We start from the raw sequence: 13069 nt of genomic DNA, 5'->3' as shown, positions 1-13069 counted from the left end.
TGAGCAGTGCTTCTGACTTGTAGGTCAAGGACTGGCCAGGCCAGGGTTTTGGGGGGATGGTCCCTCTTCACCAGTCTTGGGAGCAAGGACAGCAAGCAGGTGAGAGTGACAGTGACACCCAGACACTATGCTCTTGCTGCACTTACCCTGCCCCACTCCCATCAAGCTGGTCCTGTCTTTTGGAGCTTATGTGATCAATTCACTGTTCTTGTCAACAGCCCGTTCCTGGTTCTGGGATTCTATTTATAGCCATTATTAGATGTGGTTGGGTTCCTTCTGGTCCTAGAGACCAGGCTCATGTGTTGACTGGCTTTATGGACCAAAATGCTTGAGGACTTTAATCTTCTACCTGCCTCTGACCTGCTAGGCATGACTGGGCAATAGGGGATGGTGTGGGGAGAGGATCATGGAAGATTTCTATGTAAAATAAAGAAAGAATCTTCTTCCTGGCTCTGGGAGTATAAATGTGCACCCTTTAGAAAACTGTTTAACATGACTTTATTTTTTTAAGATTTATTTATTTATTTGAAAGGCAGACTAACAGAGAGGAGGGAGAGAAAGAAAGATCTTGTATCCACTGGTTCATTGTCCTAATGACCACAACAGCCAGATCTGGGTCAGATGGAAGCCAGAAGGCAGGAACTCCATCCAAGTCTCCCACATAGATGACAGGGGCCCAAGCACTTAGGCATCCTCCACTGCCTTCCCAGTTGAATTAGCAGGGAACTAGATCAGAAGTAGAGTAGCCAAGACTCAAATACAGCACTCTAATATGGATGCCGGCGTTGGTAATGATGGCTTAACCTGCTGTACTATAATGCCAGTGCCCTACCATGGCTCTCTGAAGCAAGCACATCACCCAGACTGATCCAGCAGTTCCTTAGGCATGTGCCCTTTCACAGGGAACAGGGAGATTTTAGCAAGAATGAGATCATGGCAACTTTGTCCACAGGCACAACAAAAGGCCATAAGCAGAAAATAAATGGGTAAACCAGGATCTTTCCCACAGCAGGCTCATAGCAAGCACAACAAATCACTAGTGTCTACTGCCCCTTCCTCCCCACCTCTAAGCCCTGACAGCCAAATTGCTAGTCTTTAGATTTCACTGGACTTAGAAAAGTCTATTGATTCCTTACAACTGGAATTTGAAACTGAATACACAATACCACTTACACCAAAAAAAGAGAAATATTTAGGTGTAATTCTTTTGTTTTTTTTTAAGATTTATTTATTTAAAAGAGTTACACGGAGAGAGAAGCAGAGGTGCAGAGAGAGAGAGAGGTCTTCCATCCACTGGTTTACTCCCCAATTGGCCACAATGGCTAGAGCTGGGCCGATTCGAAGCCAGGATCCAGGAGCTTCTTGCGGATCTCCCACACGGGTGCAGGAGCTCAAGAACTTGGGACATCTTCTACTGCTTTCCCAGGCCATAGCAGAGAGCTGGATTGGAAGTGGAGCAGCCAGGACTTGAACCAATGCCTGTATGGGATGCTGGCACTGTAAGCAGCAGCTTTACCCACTATGCCACAGTGCCAGCCCCTAGGTGTAATTCTAAGAGAGTATATTCAAGATCTATGTGATAAAAACTGTAAAATTCTAGCAAAAGAAATAAGACCTAAATAATGGAGAGAAGCTCCATGTAGGACCTTCAACATATCAGTTCTGCTCCAGGGAGCCCCAACATGGGTGTGATGGCATCGAGTTGCAGGCAGCCCAGGAGCTTATTGAAGCACCATGTCCAGAAGCTGGTGTGCAACACTCGGCCCAAGTATCAGGAGGGACGCTGACCCTGTGCTACCAAGTTGTACACAATCAATTTGGAGTCTCAGTACTTATTAATAACAAGGCATTCATGCAGTGGGAGCCATGAAGGAATTAGTTGAGCGATTTGCTCTGTATGGTGCAATTGAGAAGTGCAATGTTTAGATGAATACCCAGCAGAGGGTTTAACAGAAATCTGTCTAGAATTGGCATTTACAAAGTGCAAGGATGGCCAAGAGAAAAATGGATGAACCAGAGCTGCTTTGGTGGATTGCTTCACATATGCTATGCTCCAGAATTTGAAACAGTTGAAGAAACCAGGAAAAAGTTAGAAGTGAAGACAGCTATATAGCAAGAACCACTAAAAGTAAACGTAATTTCATCTATTCCAAAGCCTTCGGAGGACAAGCTGGAATACAAGTGCATACAAGTCACCCATTGAAACAAAGAAGGAGAATATGAACTGTTAGCAGAACAGTACACCTAAATAGAACATTTCTTATTTTTAGCCTTTAAGAGATTTTGCTGCCTTTTTTTTTTTAAACAGGCAGAATGGACAGTGAAAGAGAGAGACAGAGAGAAAGGTCTTCCTTTGCTGTTGGTTCACCATGCAGTCAGCACCATGCTGATCCAAAGCCAGGAGCCAGGTGCTTCTCCTGGTCTCCCATGGGGTGCAGGGCCCAAGCACTTGGGCCATCCTCCACTGCACTCCCGGGCCACAGCAGAGAGCTGGACTGGAAGAGGGGCAACCGGGACAGAATCCGGCACCCTGACCGGGACTAGAACCCGGTGTGCCGGCGCCGCAAGGCGGAGGATTAGCCTGTTGAGCCACGGCGCCGGCCTTGCTGCTAATATTTTACAATGCACTATTATGGTAATTTCTTTCAAAATATATGTCTAATTTCATCCAAAAAAAAAAAATCAGTTCTTCCCAACTTGATCTATAGATTCTACACAGTCCCAAAAAAGCTCTAACAAGTTATTTGACAGATATGGACAGACTGGTTTTAAAGTTTAACTGGGCAAGTGAAAGCCAACACAGTACTGAAGAACAAAGAGGAGTGACATGACCTGACTTTAAGACTTCAGATAAAGTTACAGAAATCAAGACAGATGTATTGGCAAAAGCAGACAAATAGATCCATGGAACAGAATAAAGCCCGAAGTAGATTCACACAAATACAGTCAACTGATCTTTGACAAAGGAATAAAGGCAATTCAAGGAGAAAAGGGTAGTTTTGGTGGTTTTTTTTTTTTTTGGGGGGGGGGAGGGGGTTAAGGGGTCGTTTAAAGATTTACTTATTTGAAAAACAGAGACCTTCTATCTGCTGATTCACTCCTCAGATGGCTGCAACAGCCAGGGCTGGGCCAGGAGCTACTTCTGGGTCTCCCACGTGGGTGTTAGGGGCCCAAGCACTTGGGCCATTCTCCACTGCTTTTCCCAGGCCATTAGCAGGAAGCTGGATCAGAAGTGGAGCAGCCAGGACACAAACTGACCTCCATGTGGGATGCAGGCATTGCAGGTAGTGGCTTAACCTGCTATACCACAATGCTGGCCCCAAAAGGGTAATCTTTTTAAATTATGTTTAAAGAAAAAATTGTGTCAAAGAAGATGGGGTAGGAAGGGGGACAGAAAGTTCTCAGAATCCATCCATCTACCGAAGAAGCCACTTTGGAAACCTGGAATCTTAATAGAACACTTTCAGTATCCAGGCGAGAGCTTGATGAAGAGGCTGGTTTATTTTAACTTTTCTCATAGCTGCAGCTACCCTGAGTCTACCCTGAGGCTGGCTGCCGGTGAAGAGCAGAGGTCCTGTATTCCCCTCCCCCACCTTTTCCCTATTGAAGGACATCTTGGTTGTTCTCAAGTTTCGGCATTACGAATAAAGCTGGTATAAATATTCATGTACAGAATTTTTTGTGTGGATATAAGCTTTTTAAAAAATTCATTTGGGTAAAAGACCTAGGAGCATAATTGCTGGGTTATAAGGCTATGTTTAGCTTTGTATGAAACTGCCAAAGTGTCTTCCAAAATAGCTGTACCATTTTGTGTTCCCACCAGCACTGAATTGGAGTTCTTTGCCAGCATCTGGTGTTGTCCAAGTTTTAGATTTTTAGCCTAATAGGTAGTGCTATCATATTATTGGATAAACCAGCAGTTCTCTGAGGACATACAATGCTGAATATCTTTCCATGTACTTATTTGCCATCTGGGTACCTTTGGTGAGGTGTGTGTTTGATCTTCTACCCATTTTAAAAATTGTTTTCTCATTGTTGAATTTTTTTTTTTAATTTTTATAAGATTTATTCATTTGAGAGGCAGAGAGGTCTTCCATCTGCTGGTTCACTCCCCAAATGGCCACAGTAGCTGGAGCTGAGCCAATCCAAAACCAGGAGCCAGGAGCTTCTGGGTCTCCCACATGGGTGCAGGGCCCAAGTTCTTGGGCCATCTTCCACTGCTTTCCCAGGCCATAAGCAGAGAGCTGGGTTGGAAGAGGAGCAACTGGGACATGAATTGACACCCATATAGGATGCTGGCCACCACAGGCAGAGTCAACCTACTACGCCACAGAGTTGGCCCCTGTTGTTGAGTTGTAAGAGTTCTGGCTGGCGCTGCGGCTCACTTGGCTAATCCTCTGCCTGTGACACCGGCACCCTGGGTTCTAGTCCCGGTTGGGGCGCAAGATTCTGTCCCGGTTGCTCCTCTTCCAGTCCAGCTCTCTGCTGTGGCCCGGGAAGGCAGTGGAGGATGGCCTAAGTGCTTGGGCCCTGCACCCGCATGGGAGACCAGGAGAAAGCACCTGGCTCCTGGCTTTGGATCAGTGCAGTGCGCCAGCCGCAGGACGTCAGCCGTATTGGCCATTTGGGGGGTGAACCAACAGAAGGAAGACCTTTCTCTCTGTCTCTCTCACTGTCTAACTCTATCTGTCAAAAAAAAAAAAAAAGAGTTCTTATATACAGTCATGGTTAACAGTGGGGTTACAGTCTAAGAAATATGAAAGGAACTTCCTCCTCGTGAGAATATGATGGAGTGTACTTAAAACTAAGATTGCTTCGTTGTTGCCAGGCAATGTAACTTGATGTGGGGGGAGGACACCATTTAATATGCAGTCAGTCCATCATTGACTGAAATGTTGTTATGTGACACATGAGTGCAATGTGGATGCCAGACCTTCATCAGATACATTTTCCAAAGATTTTCTCCCAAACTGTGGCTTGTCTTTTTTCATTGTCTTCCATAGACCAGAAAATTTTCATTTTAATGAAATACAATTTGTCAGTTTTTTTCTGTCGTAGTCATGCTTTTGGTATTATGTCTAAAAAGTCAACACCAAACTCAGAGTAACCTGGGTTTTACCCTGTGTTATCTTCTAAGAGATTTGTTTTACATTTAGATTACAGTCCGTTCTGAGTGAATATCCCCTGGATACTGAAAGTGTTCTAGATTCCAGATTTCCAAAGCAGTTGCTTCAGTGGAGGGATGGATTCTTAGAGCTTTCTGTCCCCCCCACCTACCCATCTTCCTTAACATGACTTTTTCTTTTGTAAATGTATTCATTTGAAAGGCAGAGTTACAGAGAGGCAGAGTGAGAGGAAGAGAGAGAGCACCTTCATCCACTGGTTCACTCCCCAGATGGCCGCAATGGCCAGAGCTGCACCAATCAGAAGCCTGGTCTCCCACGTGAGTGCAGGATCCTAATGACTTGGTCCATCTTCCACTGCTTTCCCAGGCCTCAACAGAGAGCTGGATTGGAAATGGAGCAGCTGGGACTAGAACCAGCGCCTATATGGGATGTTGGCACTGCAGGCAGTGGTGTAATGGGTAAAGCCGCTGCCTGCAGTGTAGGCATCTCATGTGGTTGGAGTCCTGGCTGTCCCACTTCCCATCCAGCTCTCTGCTATGGTCCTGGAAGGCAGTACAAGAAGGACCAAGTCCTTGGGCCCCTGCACCCGCATGGGAGACCTGGAAGAAGCTCCTGGCTCCTGGCTTCGGACTGGCGCAGCTCCAGCCATTGCAGCCAACTGGTGAGTGAACAAGCAGATGGAAGACCTCCCTCTCTCTGCCTCTCCTTCTCTTACTGTGTAACTCTGACTTTCAAATAAATAAATAAATCTAAAAATAAATAAAGCTAGCAGAAGGAAAGAAATAATAAAGGTTAGAGTGCAAATAAATCAAATAGAGAATAATGGGGCTGTGTTGTGGCACAGCAGGTTAAGTGGCTGCCTGTGATGCCAGCATCCCATATGAAACCTGGTTCGAAAATGCTATGAATAATTGTATGCGATTTTGCTGCCAGGCTGTCACCAGCTTAGCTCCTGATTCCAGCTTCCCGTTAATGTGCATTCTGGGAGACAGCAGATAATGACTGAGATACTTGGGTCTCTGCCACCCATGTGAGAAACCCAAATTGAGTTCCCGGTTCCTGGCTTTGGCTAGTACCCCCTACCCCTATCTTTTGTGTACATTTGGAGAGTGGACCAGTAGGTAGGAGATCTGTCTGTCTGCCTCTCTTTCTCTGCCTTTAACATAAATACCTAGAAGTTTTAAAAAGAAATTACCAAAAAAATTAGAACCTACTACAAATTCTATCAATCAAAATGGTGTAGTACTAGTATAAGGATATATATATATATATATATATATATATATATATATATGGAATACATTAGCCCAGAAATAAACAATCACATATATGTTCAATTGATTTTTTTTTAATCAATGAAAGGTAGTTATTTGAAAGGCAAAGTTACAGAAAGGAAGGGAGAAAGAGATCTTCCATCCTCTGTTTCACTCCCCAAATGGCCACAATGACCAAGGTTAGGTCAGGCCAAAGCCAGGAACCAGGTACTCCATCTGGGCCATATGATGCTGCTTTCCCAGGTTCGATAGCAGGGAGTTGGATAGGAAGTGCAGCAGCCAGGCCTGGAACCAGTGCTCCTATGGGATGCTGGCTTTGCAGGCAATAGTTTAACCTACAGCGCCATAACTCCGGCCCTGACAATGGTTTCTTAAGTATGACATTAAAGCATAGATAAAAGAAATAAATAGGCTGGCATCATGGGATAGTGGGTAAAGCTGCCTCCTGTAATGATGGAATCCCATATGGGCACTGGTTCACAATGTCAGCTGCTCCACTTCTGATTCAGCTCTCTGCTAATGGCCTGGGAAAAGCAGTGAAAGATGGCCCACACAATTGAGCTCCTACTACCCACATGAGAGACCTGGAAGAAGCTCTTGGCTCCTGGCTTCATCCTAGCTCAGCCTTGGTCATTGTGGCTATTTGGGGAGTGAAGCAATGGACAGAAGATCTCTGTCTCCTCCTTTCTGTAGCTCTGACTTTCAAATAAATAAATCTTTTAAAAAAATAAATTACAATTCTATCAATTTTAAAAAATTTCCTATGTCACACAGGACTTTCAAGAAAATGTTGAAAAAATATTCAATACAATTAGTCATTAAAAAATACAAATCAAAACCACAATGAGATACTACTTCACATTCACTAGGACAGCTATTATCAAAAAGATGGAAAGTTGGGGCTGGTGCTGTGGCACAGTGGGTTAACACCCTGGCCTGAAGCACCGGCATCCCGTGTGAGCGCCGGTTCGAGGCCCGGCTGCTCCACTTCCTGTCCAGCTCTCTGCTGTGGCCTGAGAAAGCAGTGGAAGATGGCCCGAGTCCTTGGGCCCCTGCACCCACAAGGGAGACCTGGAAGTAGCTCCTGGCTCCTGGCTTCGGATCGGTGCAGCTCCAGCCGTTGCGGCCATTGGGGAGAGAACCAGCAGATGGAAGATTCTCTCTCTCTGCCTTTCCTCTCTTTGTGTAACTCTGACTTTCAAATGAATAAATAAATCTTTAAAAAAATATGGAAAGTAGTATTGGCAGGGCTGCAGAGAAATTGAAGTCATTGTGTATTTTTTGTGAGACTGTGAAACAATGCAACCACTGTGAAACATAGTTTGGCAGTTCATCAAAATAAACAGAATTACCATATGATCCAGCAGTTCTGCTCCAAGGTATTCAAAGATACTTCAAAGAATTGAATTAGCAAGGACTTTAATAGGTATTTGCTCACCAGTGTTCAAATAAGCATTATTCACAATAGCTAAAAGGTAGAAGGAAGCCAAGTATCCATGAATGGATTAACAAAATGTGATCTATACACACAATGGAATATTACTTAGCCATCAAAAGGAATGAAATTCTGATATGAGCTTCAACATGGATGAACCTTATGAACCTTGAAGATATTATGCTAAGTGAATTCGGTCAATCACAAAAGGACAGACTATAGGATTCCACCATATTAGGTGGAATATTAGTCAAATTCATAGAAAGTAGATTAGACATTCCCAGGGAATTAGACATTCTAATTAGACATTCCCAGGGAATAAATTTTTTAAAAAAAGCAATATACACACACACACATGTTCCTATTTTAATGAAAGTTTTTTTAAAGATTGATTGATTTGAAAGTCTAAGTTACACAGAGAGAGAGAGAGAGAGAGAGAGAGAGAGAGAGAGAGATCTTTCATCCACTGGTTTACTCACTAGATAACCACAATGGCCTGCACTGGGCCAGGCTGAAGCCAGGATCCAGGAGCTTCATCCAGGTCTCTCATGTGGGTGGCAGGGGCTCAGGTACTTGGGCCATCTTCTGCTTTTCCCTGGACATTAGCAGGGTGCTGGAACAGAAGTGGAATAGCCAGGATACGTACTGACGCCCATATGGGATGCCAGCATTGCAGGAGAGGCTTGACTTGCCATGCCACAACACCAACCCCTTAATGAAAGTTTTCAAAAATTAAGAATGGATATTGGATTTCCTGAAACACTTTGTATAGCCTATTAGAGAGAACATTTTACTTCAGAGTCTGGTCCTGATTTCTTTGCCTGGTAATTCTGACACACTCAATAAATGTTTATTGAATGAAAACAAGAAAAGACCACAATAACCAAGGTGGTTTTTGCTTTTTAAAAATGTATTCAAGAGGCAGAGGGAGAGACAGACGGAGAATCCCCATTCTCTGGGTACCCCCACGAATGGCCACAGCAGCCAGGACTGGGCTTTCTAAAGCGGAGAGCCTGAGAACACAATGCAGGTTTCCCACATGGGTGGCAGGGACCCAGTCACTTGAGGCGTCCCCTCTGTGTCCCAGGGTCTGCAGTATCAGGAAGCTGGAGTCAGGAGCAGAGCTGGGCATCAGACCCAGGCACCCATATGGGACTTGGGCATCTGAACTAGCATTTCGACCACTAGGCTAAGCCCCATATAACTCTTTTCCCATATAATTTTGTTTAAAAGGGAATAAAGGAGGCAAGTATTGTAGCACAGTGGGTCAAGCTGCCACTTGGGATGCCTGTTTGCATCATGTATTAGAGTTCTGGTTCAAGCCCCAGCTTCTCCAATTCTGATCCAGCTCCCTGTTAATGCACTGGGGAAGCCGTAGATGATGGCTCAAGTACTTGGGTTCCTGCCACCCATGGGGGGAGATCCAGATGGAGTTCCTGCCTCCTGGTTTTGGCCTGGCCCAGCCCTCGCTATTGTGGGCTTTTGGGAAGTAAATCAGTGGATGGAAGATCTCTGTTATGCTGCCTCAAAATAAGTGAATCTTAAAAAGGAAAAAAAAAAAAAAAAGGAAATAAAATAACCAGTGTTAGCAATGATAAAGAGAAATAAAAACTTTTTTACATTGCTGGTGAGAACATAAGTTTAAAAAATTATTTTCTTATTTATTTGAAAGGCAGAGAAACACAGAGATATTTTCCATCTGCTGGTTTACTCCCCAAATGCCTGCAACAGCTGGGGCTGGGCCAGACTAAAGCTAGGAGATAGTAACTTAATCCAAGTCTCCTTCAGAGGTGACAGGGACCCAGTATTTGGGCCGTGGGTACCTCCCAGGATGCCCACTAGCGGAAAGCTGGAATCAGAAGCATAGCTGGGACCTGAACTGCATGTGCTCCAAGTTGAGTTTTAGCCTCTGTGCCAAATCCACCTCAAGAATGTAAGTTGTTGCAGCCATTGTGGAAAATAGTTTGATCAAAAAGCTAAATATAGGGGCCGGCACTGTGGCATAGTAGGCTAGGCCACCGCCTGCAGTTCTGGCATCCCACGTGGGCACTGGTTCAAGTCCCAGCTGCTCCTTTTCCAATCCAGCTCTCCACTATGGCCTGGGAAAGCAGTGGGAGGTGGCCCAAGTCCTTGGGCCCCTGTACCTGCATGGGAGACCAGAAGAAGATCCTGGCTCCTGGCTTCAGATCAGCTCAGCTCCAGCCATTGCAGCCATTTGGGGAGTGAATCAGAAGATGGAAAACCTCTCTCTCTCTCTGCCTCTGCCTCTCTCTAACTTTGCCTTTCAAATAAATAAATGTCTTCAAAAAAAAAAAAAAAGCTAAACAGAATTATCACATGATCCAGCCATTCTATACCTAGGTAGATATGCAAAATAATTGAAAGCAGATACTCAAGAACTTATTTAATAATGATAGGGACTGGCGTTGTAGGGTAGGTAGGTTAAGCCACCAGCATCCCATATGGGCTCCAGTTTGAGATCTGGCTGCCCTACTTAAGATCCAGCTCCCCGCTAATGGCCTAGGAAAAGCAGCAGAGGATGGCCTAAACCCTTGGCCCCTGCACCCATGTGGGAGACCCAGAAGAAGCTCTTGGCTCTTGGCTTCCATCTGGCCCAGCCCTGGCTGTTGCAGCCGTTGGGGAGTAAACCAGCAGCTGGAAAATTTCTCTGTCTCTCCCTCTCTAACCCTGCCTGTCAAGTAAATAAAATAAATCTTTTTTAAAAATGATAGCACAGGGGCTAGCGCTGTGGCACAGCAGGTTCATGCCCTGGCCTGACGCGCCGGCATCCCTTATGGGCACCGGTTCGAGACCCGGCTGCTCCACTTTCGATCCAGCTCTCTGCTGTGGCCTGGGAAAGCAGTGGAGGATGACCCAAGTCTTTGGGCCCCTGTACTCACGTGGGAGACCTGGAGGAAGCTCCTGGCTCCTGGCTTCTGTTCGGCACAGCTCTGGCTGTTGAGGCTGATTGCGGAGTAAACCATCGGATGGAAGACCTCTCTCCTCTCTCTGTATAACTCCTGACTTTCAAATAAATAAATAAATCTTTTTTAAAAAATGATAGCACAATAGCCAAAAGGTGGAAACAACCCAGATGTCCATCAGTAGATGAATGGATAAACAAATTGTGGTCTACAGATGCAATGGAATAGTATTCAACCATAAAAGAAAGAATGAAATATTGATACAGGTTACAACTTGGATGAACCTCAAAAACATCCTAAATGAAAGAATGTAGACAGAAAAGGTCATATTTTAAATGATTCCTTTTTTTCAAATATTTATTTTATTTTAAATTTATTTATTTGAAAGGCAGAGTTACGGAGAGGCAGAGGCGGGGTGGGGGGCCCTCATCCACTGGCCCACTCCCCAGATGGCTGCAATGGCCAGAGCTGCACTGATCAAGCCAGGAGCCAGGAGCTTCCTCTGGGTCTCTCACATGGGTGCAGGGGCCCAAGCAGTTGGGCCACCTTCCACTGCTTTCCCAGGCCAGAGCAGAGAGCTGGATCGGAAGTGGAGCAGCCGGGACTAGAACCGGCTCCCATATGGGATGCCAGCACTTCAGGTGGCAGTTTTATGTGCTGTGCCACAGTGCCGGCCCCTGTCATTCCTTTTCTATGAAATATCCCAAGGAGGCAGATCCCTAGAGACAGAGGCATACTAGTGTTCCCCTACAGTGAGGGTGGTGGTGGTAGTAAGTATTGAATGTGTTTGGAGTTGATGAAAAGTTTTTTAAACTAGAGAGAGGTAACACTTCTGCAACATTGTGGTTGCACTGAATGCCACTGAATCATGTATTTAAAAATAGTTAACTCTATTAAAAACAACAACAACAACTTGTGACAGCACTTGGTTTAGCAGTTGTGGAGTTTTGTGGAGAACTGTGGTCCATCCTCGAAAGGATTGTCCCCAAGTTCCATGAAGGCAAACAGGTGCACTTGTGAAAGGTGCAAGGATCTCTCTGTACTATTTTTGCAACTTTTGTGAGTCTGTAATTTCAAAGAAAAGTTTAACAGAAAAATAAGACCCTTGTGACTGTGGTTACCCTCTTGCCTCCCCCTCTTAAGTCTGACACCCAGAGATGGAGCTGTTTCTTGGAAGTCCTGGAACTCATCCCTGGCGACAGACCCTGAGCGGCCAACGACGTAGGGCTGGCATCTGTCCTGGCCCGAGGGGCGGGGCCAGGAGCCGGCTCAGAGTCTGGTTTCAGTTTTGTTTCCCCTGCGGCCTCCACTCCTTCCGCATTGGTGCCTGATTGCACTGCTGTAGCTGAGCAGCACTCAATGCACGGAGCCTGCTGACACCACTCGGCACACAGAACGCCCTCTCCGAGCGCTGCAGCTACTGTCCAGCCCGAGGCTGAGGATGTCCGCCCCGCGGCCCTCCCAGTTACTGGATGAGGAGCTCTACTCCAGGCAGCTGTGAGGCTCGAGCCGGGCGGGAGCGGGGCGGCCTTCTGATCTCTCCTGCCTGCCTTCTTTACCTCCACAGGTACGTGCTCGGCCCACCTGCCATGCAGAGGATGCGGGAAGCCAAGGTGCTGCTGTCAGGCCTGCAGGGCCTTGGGGCTGAGGTGGCCAAGAACCTGGTCCTGATGGGTGTGGGCAGCCTCACTCTGCATGATCCCTGTCCCACCTGCTGGTCTGACCTGGCCGCCCAGGTGAGGGCTCTGGGGAGTTATCGGCTCCCAGACCCGGGTGAGACAGGGGTCTCTGGGTTCTGATTGCACTGGGTCTCTCCCTAGTTTTTGCTCTCAGAGCGGGACTTGGGAAGGAGCAGAGCTGAAGCCTCTCGGGAACTCTTGGCTCAACTCAATGAAGCTGTCCAGGTGTCTGTCCATCTGGGTGACATCACCGAGGCCTTCCTGCTGGACTTCCAGGTGCCTCCCCCAGCCCCACTTTCCAGGCCACCCTAGCCCCCTCATCCAGCCCCCAACAGCAAGGAAGCTAGGCAAGGCTTTGAGCCCTGCTGATGATGGCATCCGCCCAGGTGGTGGTGCTGACTGCCTCAAAGCTGGAAGAGCAGCTGAAGGTGGGCGCCTGGTGCCACAAGCACGGGGTCTGCTTCCTGGTGGCCGACAGCCGGGGCCTCGTGGGGTGAGTGGCTGCTGCCAGCCCACCGCATCGCAGTCAGCAGCTGGCCCCCATGCTGTCCTCAGCTCCACGCTTGCTCTGGTGACCCTCCACCCTGCCCAAGGCCTGGCCCCTTCCCTATTCTAGTTCCCAGTCCCACCC

The 13069-nt window shown here is 46.6% G+C and overlaps 1 protein-coding gene across 10 annotated transcripts in view; it reads left to right on the top strand.

Moving 5' to 3' along the window:
* Positions 1-12: 12 nt before the first annotated feature.
* The window catches only part of UBA7 (ubiquitin like modifier activating enzyme 7), a 22594-nt gene continuing 9537 nt past the window's right edge, over positions 13-13069 (top strand). For 3 of the 10 annotated variants that reach the window (XM_062200898.1, XM_062200901.1, XM_062200902.1), the window contains exons 1-3: positions 12041-12495; positions 12580-12714; positions 12825-12931. In XM_062200898.1, coding sequence (XP_062056882.1) covers positions 12232-12495; positions 12580-12714; positions 12825-12931 — 506 coding nt within the window. In that variant the 5' untranslated portion in view covers positions 12041-12231. Of the gene's footprint in view, positions 100-12040; positions 12496-12579; positions 12715-12824; positions 12932-13069 lie in introns of those variants that run through there. The other 7 variants (XM_062200893.1, XM_062200894.1, XM_062200900.1 and 4 more) reach the window with 5 other exon arrangements.

Source organism: Lepus europaeus, chromosome 9 (genome assembly GCF_033115175.1).
Source record: "Lepus europaeus isolate LE1 chromosome 9, mLepTim1.pri, whole genome shotgun sequence".
Lineage (NCBI taxonomy): Eukaryota > Metazoa > Chordata > Mammalia > Lagomorpha > Leporidae > Lepus > Lepus europaeus.
This window is presented reverse-complemented; position numbering and strand designations above follow the sequence as displayed.